General features: G+C 29.5%; 1 protein-coding gene and 1 pseudogene across 1 annotated transcript; one reads left to right on the top strand and one right to left on the bottom strand.

Annotated features, from left to right (window-relative positions):
• The first annotated feature begins 4,374 nt into the window (after positions 1 to 4,374).
• On the top strand, positions 4,375 to 8,790 carry LOC106776729. The gene is made up of 6 exons (XM_014664200.1): positions 4,375 to 4,684; positions 4,803 to 5,282; positions 5,469 to 5,594; positions 6,359 to 6,406; positions 7,620 to 8,074; positions 8,158 to 8,790. The coding sequence occupies exons 1-6, from the start codon at positions 4,375 to 4,377 to the stop codon at positions 8,788 to 8,790; spliced, it is 2,052 nt and encodes a 683-aa protein (XP_014519686.1).
• Positions 8,791 to 11,494: 2,704 nt separating this feature from the next.
• LOC106776728 lies at positions 11,495 to 13,297 on the bottom strand (annotated as a pseudogene).
• Between the last annotated feature and the right edge of the window lie 4,806 nt (positions 13,298 to 18,103).

Here is an 18,103-nt window from a genome sequence, read left to right as displayed (position 1 = left end):
AGTTTATTTCAATTTGTGCAATTTACAGTTCTCGACTATGTTGTTTTCATTCTATTTTTGGATTTGATTCTTTTGGTTATTCATTATCGATTTTATGCATTTAGTAATTAGATGCTTTGGTTTTATTTTTTAGATTCAATCCTTTGTTTTCTTTTGCATAATACATTCACTTGAGGTCCTGTTTTAGGTATAATTAGATTCTAGCTCTTCCATACTTTAATCTAGGTCATAGTTATTTTAATTTCTCTTTTGCATTCCATTTTCTTATTTTCTTTCTTTAAATAGATTTTAGTCTAACTTTTCCTTTTTAGTTTCATTTCTTTAGTTTATCTTCTCCACCTTGTCACGTAGTTAATAGTAATTAGAAAATAAAAACAAGATTTAACTATACACTTTAAACTTAATTTCAATGAATCCTTAGATTGATATCTAGGTTGTCCCCTTACTACATTAGTGAGAAAATCTAGTTTGTTCTGATTTTAGACGATAAAAATCAGTTTAACACATATCAATAAATATATATATATATATATATATATATATATATATATATATATATATATTCTTAATATATTTGTTTGAATTTATATTCTTATTTATTATATTTTAAATATACACTAGTGTAGTAAGGAGAAATGATAGCAGTTATTTTTGTCTATAGGTAGCGATTCTACAACCGAGACATATACAAACAAGGCAAAAAGGTGTAGGTTTTTTGCCTCGATTAAGGGATAAGATTTTGCCTAAGTTCTTAGGTAACCGAGGGAGTAGTGTGTTTTTTATTATTTTTTTTTTTTTTTGTATTTTAAGCCTTGGTTCGTCCTGAACCTAACAGTTGACGCCCTCGCCAAGCCCTAGCCGTGTCGTCATCGTTCCTTCGCAGCCATCGCAGTGTCTTTATCCTCGTCCCACCCTAGTCGCGTCGTCGCCGTTCTTTCGTTACCATCGTAGTGGCATCGATGATCGTCCTAGGTAGGTGGTCTGCGAGAAAGGAAGAAGAAAAAAAGCTTGAAGATAAATGACACAAAGAAGAGATTGAGAATAGAACCTCTTAATAGGGTTTGTTAAGAGAAACTAGCAATAGGGAAAAAAATTGATGTTTCCCCTCTCTGCAATACCAACCTAGAACCAGTGAGAAAGGAGGAAGAATAGAACCTCTGTTTGCTTCTTGCAGTCGCTACAAAATGTGTTTGACATCTTCTTCCTTCTCTAAAGGTTCCAATACAATGCAAGGGACTATATTTGCACACGGAAAGATGAGCTAGGTTGGAAGATGAGCGCCAGAAGAAGGCACATGGGAGATGGGAGAGGAAGACTTTATTGCGCGAGAAGAAGAATAGTGTAGTACACTAGTGCAAAAATGTTGTTTAATGTCACCCATAAGACGTGGGTTAGAGGGTAGCTCGACGTATATTAATGGACGGTGACATTATTGTAAATAAGTTGGTAAACAAAACGTCGGTATTTAGGACAAACGACGTCTATGATATAGTAGACGTCTACTCTGCCCTAAACCGACATCCAATGGCCTGAGGTAGGGGAGAAGACAGTCTTTTCTGCCCCATTGACGTCGGTTGTGATGGGGGCCTGACGTCTACCTGACTGTAATTAATGCTCTTCACCTGATTCTCAGGCGCTTAGACGTCACGTAGTAAAAAATCGACATCTATGGCCTGTCCGGAAGGCGGAAAGACATCAATTTCTGCAATATAGATGTCGGATTTCTGGGTGAGCGACGTCTATGTGCCTGTAATTAATGTTATTCACCAAACTCGCATAACATAAGTTTTCTACGTTTTTTTTTCATCGTATACTTTGATTTATTTATTTTATTTAATATTCAATTACTTACAAGTATAATACATCAAATATTAGATGAAGAAGAACAGTAGAAGAGATTGAATGGAGGAGATGAGGTGAAAAAGGTTAAAAAAAGAGAGATAAATGTAAGTGAAAAAGATAAGTGTAATTCAAGAAAGAAGTGTTATGCAAGATATGGGTATGGATAATTGAAACAAATGTAAAGAAATTTATTAATATAAATGAAATAGAGTATGAGAGAATTTATATTTAAAGTCAATGAAGAAAGAAAATTATGAGTAATAGAATTTGTTATCTTTAAATTTTAACCATTAGATAAAAAATAATGTACCGTTTTTATTCATTTCACAAAGATGAAAAAATTGTAATATATAACTAAAATTGGTTTAGCTTATGTAAGACGAAGAGAAAAAATGAATTTACCGACAATTTGTTAGAAACTACGAGAAAAATAAATTATATATTACTGATAAAATAAATATGTCGGTAATTTATATTTATTGATGAGTTGTTTTTCGTCGAAAAATTTTATTTGTAATTTCAAAAAAATTCATAGTATAAATTTAAATAATTCAATATTAATACAAACATTCATTTATTAAAAATATTAGAAATAATTTTACACTTTCTAACTTTAAAAAAATTAACTCTTTGAATCTAAATAGACTCTAATAGTATCGTAATTTAATAAACTCTAATATTTACTAAATAAATAGATTTTTTTAAAAAAATTGGGTTAAAATTTAACAATTTGTTGTAGTGATTATTTTATGGGGCTTTGTAATCACACACATATATCATGCAAATGGTTGTTAGAAATTTCTTCCAAATAAGATGTGCATTGGAAGCAAGATAAAAGAAAATTTAAGGAAATGTTGTTCCAAATGTCTCTCAAACAAAAGTGACGCGAGCATCTCAAGATAAGTATATCTTGTGCATTACACTAATATGTTAAGGAATAATTAACAGAAAATTCTTGTTGCTCCAATTATTAAATAAACCATGACTTTTATTAAAACATAATGGAAATATATTTAAAACATTTCTGATATGGTTATAGATCGTATTCAGTGAACAAAAAAAATTCTAAATTGGGAACTCCTAATAACTAGTATGCGAATTGCAGCTAAAAATAAATAACTGTTAAGATTAAAACATAATATTAGGATTACAATAGGTAACTTCATGTATGAAAAAATAGAAAAATAAATTATATATAGAGAATTTTTCATATATATCGGTACCGTTACTATACTACTCTATAAAACATTATTAACAATTCTTTTATTTAGAAAAGAACATAATAAGATAGCACTTTCGTAACAGAAAAAAAAAACACGCAAAGAATAAGAATATAACTTTTACTTGTTAGGGGAAAAAATGGACAAAGGAAACTAAACACGTGAAACATAGAAGAAAGAAAAAAGTTATATGTGTTTCTCTTTTTAAAAATTATACTTTTGGACATAATATAAAGTTAACTTTAGGGCCAATTCAAATAATATAACAATATATATATATATATATATATATATATTAATAATTTATATTAAAATATGAAAGAAATATGATTAAAATGTTAGTATATTATAGTGTGAATTGGTTTAATTTCTTTGAAGGAGTGTCAACGTATCATTTTCTTTTTTAATTTTTATATTTGTTTTTTTCCCTTTAAACAACATAATATTTCTATTATGTGACTATTTTATAAAGTAAATATTTAAGGTATGATACATAGATATCCAATTTTTTATTCAACAACCACTAAAAATATATATTTTATTTTAAAATAAAAAATAATTTAAGATGAATTAATTAAAAGAGTATAAATATTAAATTTTTATTAAGTATTGAAAAGGAGCATAGAAATGATGAGTTATGAGTGTAAAGTTTTCCAAATATTTATCCCTTATTGGAGTTGTATTTATGTTAGTTTTATGTTCTCTTTCCTATGTTAGTTTTAGAGTTTTTTTTTTTTTTAATTAAGTTTTAAATTTATTTTAAATTTAAAAATTTTCAATTAAGTTTCTATAAAATTTGTATAATTTATTGAATTTTTAAAAATTAAAAATTTTTCAATTGCGTTTCTTCCTATTGGATTTTGTTGTAACTAAGTAATGTAACTATTGTCTTAATTAATATGAAATTATATGTAATAAAAACTAAAATGATAGATAATAATCACATTAACAATGAAATTTAAGAATAAAATGACCACATTAAAATAATCTAACAATGAGAATTCAATTTAAAAAATTTAGAGTTTTTAGAATTTAAATAGATCACAAAAATTTAATATAAATTCAATTAAAAGTTTTAAAATCTGTTATATACTTCAAATTTAATTAAACTTTTTCTTTTTTATATGTAAATCTTCTTCTCTTCTTTGTAACACACTTTTACTTCAGATCAATAACATTTCCTCTTTTTGTTTTTTTGGCTTTGATAACTCTGTGATATTCTTGTCTTCCTTTAAAAGCAGCACCAAACAGAATATGTTCTTTTCTCCCCTAAACATAAAGGATGTGAAGCAATGCAAGGCAAGACAGCGTAATGGAGTGCATTGGTGTTGCATCCCGCGGAATAGTTCGTGAAGAGCTCACAAGATACAATTATCAAGAATGGAAAATTCTAATGAAAAATTATCTGAGAGGGAAAAATCTGTGGGATGTTGTGGAGAGTGGTTCTGCATCCACACCCATTGATGCACAGAAAGACGCAGAGGCTCTGCATATCATTCAACTATCATGTGCACCAAACATTTTCGATCAAATTAAACACTTCCAAACTGCCCACATAGCTTGGAATCACTTGGCTAAACTTTGCATATCTGAGTTTAAAGTCCAACCGCATATTCGTCACGGTACTAAGTGTTTAGATGCATCTTCAATTTTATTTTATTTTTATATAAAGTATATATTTACAGATAGTAGTAACTCAAAATATTTATTTATGCTTTCATGTGAATGAGATGCACATAGGTGTTGTATCCGACAACGTTGGTGAGCACAAAGCTTTATACAAGTGTGTGGAAAACGGTGATTGGGAAGGCACAAGCTCATACTTGAGGGATCAACCAAATGCCATATTTTGGGCTTCACCTTCAGGTAGGACGGTTCTTCATGTTGCAACAATAGAAGGACATAGGATCATTGTGGAGGGGTTAGTGTATTTAGGAAAGAAGCAATTAGTAGAAATGAAGGATGAGGATGGTAATACTGCACTTGCTCTTGCTGCTAGTTACACTGGAAACGTTAATATAGCAAGAAGTATGGTAAATGTGGAAGGTGGCGAAGAAGTGCTTGGTATAGAGAACAAAGAGGGTGAGATCCCTCTTCTTATGGCTGCTAATTCAGGACGCAAAAGAATGACTCGTTACCTTTTCCTTAAAACTCCTTCTCATGTCATCAAAGACAATCGAGTTTTGCTGCTGGAACGATGCATCCAAGCGTATATATTAGGTAAGCAAATGAACCACAGTATATCCATATGCTATTTCCTTCATTCTCTACTCCAAACCCTCAATTCAATGCTTCTTTGATTTACCTAATATATATATATATATATTTGGAATATTAGTTTGCAGTTGATAGCATGTTTAAGAAAAGAAGTTAATTCTGAAATAGTTGCATGGTTTGAACTCGCAGATGTAGTTTTGAAATTGCTTAATTATGAGGAACTGCCCATTGAATGCCTAGGCGTCTTGCACCAATTGGCTCGAATGCCAGCTGCACATTTATATCCCAGTTTTTGGGACTTAATAAAGATAGATGGTAAGATTTTCTTCTTTTTTACCTATGCTTTCTCTTGAATTAATTAGCCACTCAATTATGTTTATTTTTTTTTTTGGAAGAAGCATTCAATCCATATAATTTTTACTTTTCATAATGGATAATGATATTTAGACAACATTTTTTGACAACATTCGAATTTATGTGTCAATCTGTGATGGGTTAAAAATTACCTCTTTAATAACTGATGAAACATTATTTATCAATAAATAAAAATGGTGAAAATTATAATTGAATAACGATGAGATCAGTTTTATGCATTCGAATACGGAATCTAAAATATATACTTAATACATAATCTAAAATACTTGTAAAGGAGAAATTCAAATAAAATTATAGTAGAGAAAACGTGTTTTCAAAATAGATGGAAAATAATAATAATAAAAAAAGGTAAAGGTGTTATCTTCAATTACTTAAATGAGTGAAAAGCATAGATAAAATAAATAAATTTGATGAAAATTTGTATTAGTTAAAAATATTATAAAAATAATATATTAATTTCAGAAAAGAGATTTATTAGAAATTGATATGGTGATATAAGATTGCTTTATGTGTTGATAAAATTCTTAAAAAAAAAATATTGAAAGTGGAGTTGAAGAATGAAATTAATAAATTAAGACTTAAAACAAATCCCTAAACGAGATAAAGGAAACATATGGTTGAAGAATAGTTTATGACAACAACGCTTAATTATTAAGCACAAAAGATATGCGACTGACTTAAACTTCTTCTTATGGTTCTTTCAGGTAATATACTCGAATTTATTTGGACAATATTGTTTGGAAATTTGAAGGGTAAGTATAGATTTGTCCTTTGATTGTTGCGTTTATCACATATTTACATAAGATCCATACATATGTAAACATGCATCTATAAGTGATTTAAATGAATCTTGACGTGTAAAAGCATTAATTTGGAAAGTTAAATTAAAATCATCAATTTTAAATAATCAATGTATCTCTCTGTTTTGAAATAAGTGTCTAATTGATTAAAAACAATTTATAACGTACGTGTGCGTGTGTGTATATATATATATATATATATATATATATATATATATATATATATATATATATATATATATATATATATAAGTTTAGAGAGTATCATAGATATAAATTAGGTCTTATTGTCTAAATTATTTACTAGTCATTTAGAAACTAATTTGGACACTAGTCAAAATTTTGATAACTAATATTAATGATTAATTTATAGTTTAATTTATAAATTAATTATAATTTTTTATTCATAAATATTATTTTAGATATAATAATTTTGAGTTTATAAATTAGTATCTAAATTAATTATTTTTGTTTTTAAAATTGGTTATTATTTAAAAATGTAGTTTTTAGTATGTACTGTGTTTAATCTTTATAAAATGAATAAATTTATGTTTTAATTTAGTAAAATATTTCTTAATCTCAATTTCTTCAAAATCTGAAATAATTATTTTTTATCTTAAATTTTGTTTTAAACTACACAAATAATATTTATTTTAAAGATTTACAATTTGTTTTTAAAGAAAACACCTTGTTACACTATATCATGGACATTAAAAGGTGCCACTTGCTATTGTTGGGTCCCATTTTACTAAACATGTTATATATGTTGATAACAAATGCTACGTAAAAATATTCTAAAAAACATAATTAACTGTTTGAAAATGAAAGTCTGATGCTTTTCTATGAGGAATAAAGTTAAAATTGGATAACTTTATAAGAAAATAAAAATACTTAAATCATTATGTTATTACATGATGCTATGCGTTTCAACAAGCAATTTTGAATTTAAAGACTAATAATTTAGTAACATATACAATTTAAAAAAAAAATACGAAATCAAACAACTTAAAAAAATGTAAAAATCAATTTAAAATTACTCTAATGGTAACTATTTAGATTCATTAGTTAATTCTGAGATTGTTTGTTGGTTCAAATGATCAAATTTCTAAATATCTTTTTTGTTAATAAAACTAAACCATGAGTAATTTTGTTTTCCTTCCCATAGTTTCACAATGCTCAATTATGGATTCATGGGGACGGAAATCAAAAAATAGAGAGAGTGTATTTGGAGACAAGAATGAATTTCTACAAATATTAAGGTATTATAAAGATAATGTTCGGAAGTTGAATAGTTCACAACTCCAGGATGCTTTGGTGTATGATGCCATGTTGGAAGCAGCAAAGCATGGAAATGTTGAGTTCATAAATGCTATGAGGAAGGCTAACCATGACCTCTTATTGGCAATGGACAATCATGGAAGAGACATATTCTCGTATGCGGTTCTTCATCGCAAACACAATGTGTTCCAATTCATGCTTACTCTATCTGAAAATAAGGATATAATTAACTATACAACAGACATGTTTGGCAATAACCTATTGCACTTGGCGGCACATTTAGGACCTTTGTCTAATCTGAATCCTGCTCTGCAAATGCAAAGAGAAGTTCAATGGTTTCAGGTGAATCCATCTTCGTTAGTTTTCTATCTCTCTAGTACAATATATAGTCCATGCATGCATTAACATGGATGAAATGAGTGCAGGCGGTGGAGGAAGTTGTGCATGTGAAATGTAGAGAAGCCAAAAATGATGAAGGTAAGAAGCCTAAAGAGATATTTATTGAAACGCACAAGGAGCTGATGAAAGATGGAGAAAAATGGATAAAGGAAACAGCTGGGACATTTGCAATTGTGAGTGGTCTTGTTATAACTGTGATGTTCGCTGCAGTCTTCACTGTCCCAGGGGGTCTCCATCAAGACACTGGAATACCGATTCTGATAAAGGAAAAACAGTTTACTGTGTTTATTGTAGCTGATGTAATCTCTCTCTTAGCGTCTATCATTACAGTATTGATATACATTGACGTTCAAACATGGCATCATGCTCCGAGAGACTTCCTAGAAAATTTGCCCACCAAGATAATGTCAGGGCTTGGGTGTCTTTCCCTATCCCTAGTGTCTATGATGATTGCCTTCTGTGCTGCGCTTGGAATAGTTCTACAAAAATCAAGCTTGTACAAGCACTTCTATGTAGGAATCGTCATATTGACAGGCGTTCTCTACATTTTAATCGTACGCTCAGGGCTCATAAATTACATTTTTCAACTTACAACATCAAATCTCATCATCGGTCACCAGTCAAGCTTCTGTAAGAGCATGAACAGAAGAGTCAATTAAAAATACAGCTGACCTAAACTTAAATAAATCATTTTTTATTAATATGTGTTCATTCAATATTAATGGAAATATTCATTCAATAAAAAGTATTAAAAATAATTTTACATCTTTTAACTTTTGAAAAAAATTAACTCTTTGCATCTATATTGGTATCATAATTTAGTAAACTCTATATTTATGAGTTAATTTTACAAATTGTTTATCTTCTAAATAAATATATTTAATATAACAAAATTTCGGTTATAATTTTACAATTTGTTGTAGTAATTATTTTATGGGCTTTGTAGTTATACACGTGTATCATGCAAATGGTTGTTAGGAATTTTTTTCAAATAAGATGTCTCTTGGAAACAAGATATAGGAAAGTTATGAGGAACGTTCTCCCACAAACAAAAGTGACTCAAGCATCTCAAGACAGGTATCTCTTGGGCATTACACTAATTTAAGGAATAATTCCATGAAAATTCTTGTTGCTCCAATTATTAAATATACCATTACTTTATTAAATCATATAAAAATATATTTAAAACATTTTCAATATCTGTATGGATGTATCCACTGAAAAATAATAACTAGTATGCGGATTACAATTAAAAATAAATAACTGTTAAGATTAAAACTTAATTTTAGGATTACAATAGGTAACTTCATTTATGAAAAAATTGAAAATAAATAATATATAGAGAATTTTTCATATATGTCAGTACCGTTATTACTACTCTACAAAACATTATTAACTATTCTTTATTAAAAAAAGAACATAATAATATAACACTTTTGTAAAAGAAAAAAAAATGCAGAAAGAATATAACTTTTTACTTGTTAGAAGAGAAAGTGGACAGGAAAACTAAACATAGAAGAAAGACATATGTCATGTAAAATCTTTTTTTTCTGATGAATGGGCAACATAAAAGAAAGAAGTTATATGTGTTTTTTTTTTTGGAAAATATTTTTTTAACCACTTTTTTTCACAATTTTTTTACAATAATTTATATAGTAGTCTATGATTGGTATGTGTTAAATATACGAACCAACAAAATAATGACACATCATAAAAAAGTTTCTAATATATTATTGTCTTTATTTATGTGACAACAACCCATGGTCTACATAAAGTATTTGGAGACCAAGTGTCAAGAGAGGATTGAACGTTCAATCAAGATTAACTCTAATTATAAAAAAATTAAAATAAAATATAATTACTACCAATTAAATTATAATTAAGTCATCATTAATGAAATAAAAGATTCACTCCAAATTTTATAAATATAAATTTAAAATAATGAAGTAAGTAATAACATTTAATATATATTTAATATCAAAATTATAAAATCAAACGAACTTTAATATCGGAAACATTTCATGTAAATGTCTTCTAAACGAGAATGGGCAAACGGCTACAACATATTGAAAGGATAATATTTGGATACTTATAGACCTATCGTACTATTTTTTGAAGTTTATCTTGACCCTATACTTTCCAAAATTCTACACTTTCCAAAACAGTCTCTCTTTTTAAAAATTAAAAATTATATTTTCTCACACAATATAAAACAAAATATTTGAACTTTACAACTGAATCAAATAATATAAAAATATATATATATATATATATATATATATATATATATATATATATATATATATATATATAATTTGTGTCAGATATTTCGCAAAGTTTTGAAAAGATTCATTTTCTAATTCGCGAGGTCACTTTTAATTGAAACAATCTTGCATCCTTTTACATTTTCAATCTTCTTATACAATTTATGAAAGGTGTCAAAAGTATCGTTCTTATGGATTAAGAACTTTACCCAAGGCCATCTATAAAGTCGTCACTACAATCAGTCCATCGCGTTTATCACTTATAAACGCAGTAGGACCAAATAAATTTAGATGAAGCAGTTCAAGAGTTTTTTTAAGCACATATAATTTTTTTATTTTTAAAATACTCTTTGACTTATTTTTCTTTCACATAAATATCACAAAAGACTTCGATGACACTTTAGGCGATCCTCTTACGAGGTCATGACATTATTTTGAGAACTAAAAGAAAAAACTCTATTATCTACGAATAAAATTCATATATAAAGTCTAAAACTGTAAATAATACAATCTTATCTATGGATTATATACGGATAAAAATCTATATGTAAAATGATTGTAAATAATGTTACATATAAACTTTTCTATATGTAATTACATGCTAAAAACTCTATATATAATTACATGCAAAAAAATCTCTATGTAATTACATATATGTAATTACATATATGCAATTATATACAGAAAAATTCATAAATAATGTTGCTAGTTTTGAAAAGTTATTTCATTTAACACTGCACATACCACAGAACAAACCTATAATATATACACACAACCATTCACTACAATAGCTTTCATTCAACACTATACCAAGCATTTCACATTTAAAATATATATATTATATATAAACATTATTTTCAAATATTATATAAACATTATTTTCAAATAAAGGAAAAGTATAAAAACTAGAACTATTACTTAAACTTCCTAATCTAAGACAATTACTCACTTGAGATATAAAAGAGTTTCTTTGTGGATGTTCCAATTGCCCTATACTTTGCAGTTGTCTTTTATGCCTTCAAGAAATCTTCCCCTTTTTTGACCTCAATAAATGTCCTCTTTTCTTCGGCTTCTCGGTGGATTGTAACTATTTAGTTTTTCAACTTCTCCCTGTATTCTGCTTTTTTCTTCTCCAGTGGTTCATGTTCACAAACACAATGAAAATCAATTCAAGTTTCTTCTTCTTCTTTTTCTGGCCCTTTTTCTCTTCTTTAGGGTCTGCAGATATTTCTCTCCTATTTCCAAGGGGTGTTGCAAATACCTTCAATAGTATTTCAATATTATTAGACACATGAATGAATTGGTCATCATTACCATGTCCAAATAAAACAAGAATGAATGTCTTCGGTGCAACCTGGAAGCTTTTAAAGCATTAAGATAGTCATTAAAGGGAGTGACTAAACTATATGTTTAGCCAAAAAGAAATTAATGCTATCAATAAACATATAATTTTGGAAACTAATTAAAGAAATAAATACATAGGTAAACTTACTTCATGCCTACCAAGGCTAACCTGGTCTCTATCAGATAAGCCTGACCCCGAGAAGTCAAGAGCAAAAACAGTAACATTTGATGGAAGAAGAATAACAACAACCTCATTGGCATCAGCCCTACATCCACAAAATCCATTGTATCATTGTACATGTACATACATATAAAAATATAGAAAAATTGAGTGAGCGTGTAATTCTATAAAAAAGAATGTTAAAAAATTGTCTTCATGGTTATTGTTGGTTTTTAGAAGAAAAACAATAGCATTTGAAGTTAAATACTTATGTATTATTGATTGTGAAATAAAGAGGAACGTTGTAATATTTAAAACTTGAAAAAATAACTATCTACTAACACTTCTATCTTAATTTTTAATCCATTACTCCAACACATAATTAAAAAATTAACCAAATCCTCAAAATAAGGAACAAATTTTGACTCAATTAAATTAAAAATAAAATAATCTTAAAGTATTTTTCTAACACTCCTTCTTACTTTAAGAGTTGTAAACACCAAGTCTTGCTTGACCTTAAAAACTCAAACGTGGAAGTAGACAATGGTTTAGTAAGAATATATGCAATTCTATCTTCTGTTTTGTAGTAGATAAGAATCACATATCCATGTTTCTATACTTCCTTTGGAAAGAATAACTTGATGTTAAAATGTGTGCCAAAGCTATCTTGACAAAATACCAAAAGGGTTCAGTACTTCCCGATGCCTTGTAATGGACATGGTAACAGTGGCAGAAAGGCTTGAAAGGTTTCGTTTCACTAAGCTCAAAAGCATAAGTCAATTTTGTGGTTCCTTGTAGCCCAAATCCAAGGTATCACATCTAACATGTTCACGATTTGGATGTTATCTGCATAAGAGAGATCTCCCACAAATAACACAACTTGCCCTTTGTGAGGGTTTGATTCGTACTGAGCAAGGGTCTTGTTTGAATCATAAGTTTGGCCTAGATCCCCAACGAGACCAAATGTAAAAGGTGTATATGGGTGAACTTCAGGAGGGGTCATAAACCAAAATAACCTTATTGTATGACCCATTCCAATCTCATAATAATATTTTTTTTGTTGAACTCTAACTCTCTAAGGATGCAGTGATGAATAAAACCAGAGGAGTAATTAAAGAGTCTTTAGGTAACATGATGTCCCTTGACTAAACCCTTCTTATATAGCAAGTCCTCGCTCCAATAACTTACTAAATTGTTTTCTGGTTCGTCCATGGTCACCCATAATATGATCATGGTCCTTCCCACGTGGTCACCCATTGTTATATGAACCTGCTGAGGAGCATTTAATCTAGAAGGGGCAACAAATACATCACTGTGAAGGAGCATGTCCTCAGCCCTATCGACCTTTCTGATGAAAGAACTTTTTTTGCCTCCGTGGCAAACCACAACCATATTGAGAAGGATCAAAACAAATGTTGCAACCATTGTTGCAAAGCAAGAGAAACTCTTTGCACCCAACATATGATGAGGATGTCTAAGCCTCTTGTGCCAGATTTCTGTCGCATTTTCCTTGAGTGAAAAAACAACTTGCTCCTCCAATGGATTTAGAGCAAAGCTTTTCCCTTTCATTTTTTACCTTTGACCAACTGTGTCTTTAATCAACAAATTTTTGTCTTCAAAAACAACTCTAAATCCTCTTTCAATCAATTGACCAACACTTAACAAATTTTGATCAATTTTAGGAATGAAAAAAACGTCTAGAATAAATTTTGTGCATGCACAACTTGTAATTGCAATCGTCCCCTTTCCTTTGACTAAGATATAATCATCATTGCCTATTTTAACTTTGGTGACATCAGTTGGCCTTATATCTCTAAAGAGTGCCTTGTCAAAGGTCATGTGGTTAGTACAACCACTATCAATTAGCCAAGATTATCTTGAAGCATTAGTTAAATAATTGGTTGCAACAAAAAGCGGATCTTCTTCTTCTTCATTTGTAATTTGAGCATCTTCTTCTTGCTGCTAAGTTTGGTTCTTGCATATGACAGTTTCATGCCCAAGTTGATTGAACTTGTTGCATTTAGCTTCAAACCTTCTCCAACACTTAAATGGAGGATGACCCATTGCAATGCTTGCAAGGAGGATACTTTCCCTTAGAGCATCCTATTTGGGTGATGGTTCCTCTTTTTGTTTTTCCAATTGTCTTCATGTTTAGCAGGCAAGGCTTCCTCAAGAAAGCCTTCTTCTCTTATAGCCCTTCGTTGTTCTTCTGCCTACAAGGAATTCAGCAACTCTGCCAAGGTGATCTTGGGCAGATCCTTAGTGTTTTCTAACATGGTTACGATATATTTTCAAATCTTTCAAGCATGGTAACCAAAATTTTTTCAACAACACAAGAGTCCTTAAATTCAGAACCAATGTTTATGTTCAGAAGCCTCTCATAGTACTCCTTGATAGTTTCATATTCCTTTATCTTCTGCAATTCAAAGTCTCTAATGAGATTCAACACCTGCATGCCTTTGATTCGATCATCTCCATCGTATTCTTCTTTAAGATAATCCCATATGGCTTTGGTTGACTTTAGATAATCCCATCTTATCAAATCATGTTGATAAGATTTTTTATCTTATATCTAATATCTTCCAAATATTCAACAAATTTATTCGGTTTTTGAGAATATTTGATAATATCTTTTCTAGATTCAAAAAGATTTGGCAAATATTATCTATTGATATTTATTGATATAGTTAAATAAGGTAATTATTTAACAATATCAAATAAAATATCTTAAGATATATTTTCTCCAAATTTTCTTTTAAAATATCTAACAGATTTAAACTTGCCCAAAATTACATTTCAACCCTTATTATTTTATTCAAAATTGCACAGAAGTCCAAAAATTTCCTCTAATTGCACTTTAGCCTTTTCTTTCTTTTCAAAATTGCAATTCAAATTTTAATTCCAGCTGCATTAACAAACATTAGACTATCCAAAATAATTTATGCAACTAAAATTACATTTTAAGCCTCTTTAATTTCCAAACCCAATAAAGCCAATCATCACAAATCTTATTCAAATCAATCATTTAAGCACAACTTTTTCTCTAAAATTTTATAATTAAATATAAAATGTGAGCATAAATATGCACTCATCAAAGACTAATGGTGCTATTGCTGAAAAACTTGAATCTCCTTCCATGCTTTTAGATTTTTCTCTCATAGGTCCATGAAGAAGAAGACTCTTGATACCAATTGTTGGTTTTTATAAGCAAAATAATAGCATGCTTGAAGCTAAATACTTCTGTATTATTTGAAATAATGAGAAATGTTACAGCATTTAAAATTTGAAAAAGTAACTACACAATAACACTTTTATCCTAATTTTAATTCACTACTCCAACACATAATTAAAAAATTAACTAAATCCTATAAAAATAAGAAAAAGACTTTGACTCAGTTAAATTAAAAATAAAACAATCCTAAAACATTTTCTTAATATATATTATAGTGATAACAGTATTCCTAAAAGTTGACTTACCTGTTTCCATGACAATATATAACACAAGGAAGAGAAATATCTTCAGGCAAAGGTAAACGTAGATAATGAGTACACTGCAATAAATGGCTACACTGCCAGGTATAACCTCTGGAATTCTTGAGCTATAGGGTTTATAAGAAAAAAAAATATATATCTAGTTATAAAAATGTGCATTAAATTGTAATTAACTTCTAAAAGTGGATAATAGTAGTTGAATCTAAAAAAAACTATGTCCATACTTGCCTCCAAATCATGTCATTGGTATGTTCTTCCTACAAAGGGTCAATCCCTTTTCCCATAGGTACCGATCTGGATTATATTCAGCCCTGTATATTTGACAAATTAGATACACTGATATGTAGTTCAATTTACTACAGAAAATATAACCACGAGTAGAGCATTGGATACAAGAGCACTTGGGTGGTTGAACACAAGAAAAAAGAAATTCAGAAACAACAACCATTTAATCATGCAGTGAAAGTTTTATCAATAGCTTTGCCTAAAATGAGTGGGGCATTCAGTTGAAAAGTACAGTGCAGATTGAGTTTCAATAAAATAAAAAAATAAATCTATCAACTTGAACACATAAGTCCTTGCTGACAACACAGGCTATGAATTAGTCAAACTTGTAATGCAAATACAAGTTAGATACACTCAAACTTGAAAAGGACTAAAGAGAATAAGACATTTATCAAGTAAGGCTGAAAAAGGTAAACAAGCTATAAAAATATATACAGGACTAGGAGTTCATCTTCTTGTAGTAGTGAAAATAATTATGAAGCTACTGAGGAGAAACGTACAGGTGAGAAAAATTCCAAGCAGCTTCGATCAATCATTACTGTCACATAAGCAGCGGAAGAATATAAGGAATTGAGTAGAAATGAAACCAGAGAGAAGAGTTCTAACGATCTTGATTACCCGTGTGGAAGTGACGTCCCTAATGATGGGGACACAAGAAAACAGTTGGATCTTTGCTTGAGAAGAGAAATTAAGTGTTGACATGAGGCTGGAGATATGAATGGTGACCTTAACTTTGTAAAACCATACGAACCACTTTCTTGCTGCTTCTTAAAACAATTTACAGTGACAACATATGAAAATTTGAAGACATGTCAAGTACTTACTCATGATCCTTAGGCCACCAAACTTTGACCCGTAAACTGACAAGGTTTTCACCATGTTCCTTCGTATCATAACTCCTAATGCAACATCCAAGTAATTGGAAATCAATGCAAGAAGATAATGAAATTCTGGAACATGCCAGATAAAAGCCTTTTTCCAAAGAAAACAGTTCCCCAACGAATATAACCTTATCATATCAAAATAACAATTTAAAAGTTCACACAAAACGAGATACATAAATTTTCCTTTACCTAAAGTAAGTTTCCTTTTCAAATTTGCTTTGGGAAGTAGATTTTGGACCAGACCTCGGAGAAGAAACTATTTCCTAAATAACAATGATTCCTTTAATGTTTTACTTTTAAGAAAAGACAAAGTAGAATAAAATCATGTAAAAATAATCTTGATAAATAGTAGCCAAGAAGTAAGCACAATAAAAAACATAAAAAATATACCTTGTCAACATTCATTGACAAAAATTAAAAAAAAAATCAAAAGATCTAAATGCTTGATAAATCTTAACCTTTTTTCTCCTTTGTGTAGGGGCTTCTATCTTTCTCCAAAATTCATGAATCCACCTCTACCACTTCCTCTACATCTCCCACCACCTTATTCACTCTTTTTCTTTACTAATCATTTTCCCTTTCCTTCAACAATTTTTTAAACATTGAAAAACCCTACCATCCCAAGTGATAATAATTAATTCTCTGATTCGCCAAGACTCGACGAAACCTACAACAATATTTAGCCGGAAAAGATAGAAACACGCGAAAAAAATAAACAAAGCAACTAAATAAAAAGTTTGCTTTTATCCATTACTTACACATGCAAACAAACCCGCAACAAAAAAAGGTATCCCAAAACGGTATTGTTATTCAAATTTTCGCATTCTTCAAATTCCATTATTTTTTTCCCATGCATGCCCACATTTCCATTAAACCATTGGAAACAAAAACTAAACTTACACTATGACTTCAAAACTCACAAGAAGGTTTGTATTTATAAATGAAAAAAAAAACAATAAAATAAAATAAAATTAAACATACAGCAGCAGAACACTCACATTTTTATCGAACTAGGATTTATCCGAAGAAGGCTTGGATTGATTGGAAGGCTTCAAGGGAGGTTGTCCTTGTCATGTGATTTCATGAACCATTTCCATATATCACTCTGCAATTCAACCGCGAGAAAGACAAAACATAAGGTAACAACTTAGGTGCAGAGAAAGATAATAGAAACGCAAAATAACGATTTTTTGGAGAATAGAAGAGAAAGAGAGAGAAAATAAGAACCTTAACTTATTCCTATTTGGGACAAGAAAACATAAAGTTTGTGTTGGAAGTTTTACATTAACTTGAGATAAGATCAATTTATAATATATAAGTGGGTGTAAACCTCATCTTATAAGTCGGTTTTGTGAGGTTGAGTTAGGCTTAAAGTCCACTTATTAACATGGTATCATAGTCACGTTAGAGTCTATCCTAGCGAGATTTTTTTGGACATATTGTTCCACCCGCTATTGAGCCATTATCAGACCACCCATTAATGTCTAATCTCATGCTCGAGATGTATATACCTTGACGTGAGGAGCTGTGATGGAAGTTCCAC

This window comes from Vigna radiata, chromosome 11 (assembly GCF_000741045.1).
Source record: "Vigna radiata var. radiata cultivar VC1973A chromosome 11, Vradiata_ver6, whole genome shotgun sequence".
NCBI classification, from domain to species: Eukaryota; Viridiplantae; Streptophyta; class Magnoliopsida; order Fabales; family Fabaceae; genus Vigna; species Vigna radiata.
The sequence above is the reverse complement of the archived record's forward strand: the minus strand, read 5'-3'. Positions and strand labels throughout refer to the sequence as shown.

Bases quoted from the DNA above. Each gene is read 5' to 3' on its own strand.
- LOC106776729 (XM_014664200.1), top strand. From the start codon at position 4,375: ATGGAGTGCATTGGTGTTGCATCCCGCGGAATAGTTCGTGAAGAGCTC. The intron at 5,283-5,468 runs GTAAGCAAATGA...TTGAACTCGCAG, and splicing joins CATCCAAGCGTATATATTAG to ATGTAGTTTTGAAATTGCTT. The intron at 8,075-8,157 runs GTGAATCCATCT...AAATGAGTGCAG, and splicing joins GAGAAGTTCAATGGTTTCAG to GCGGTGGAGGAAGTTGTGCA.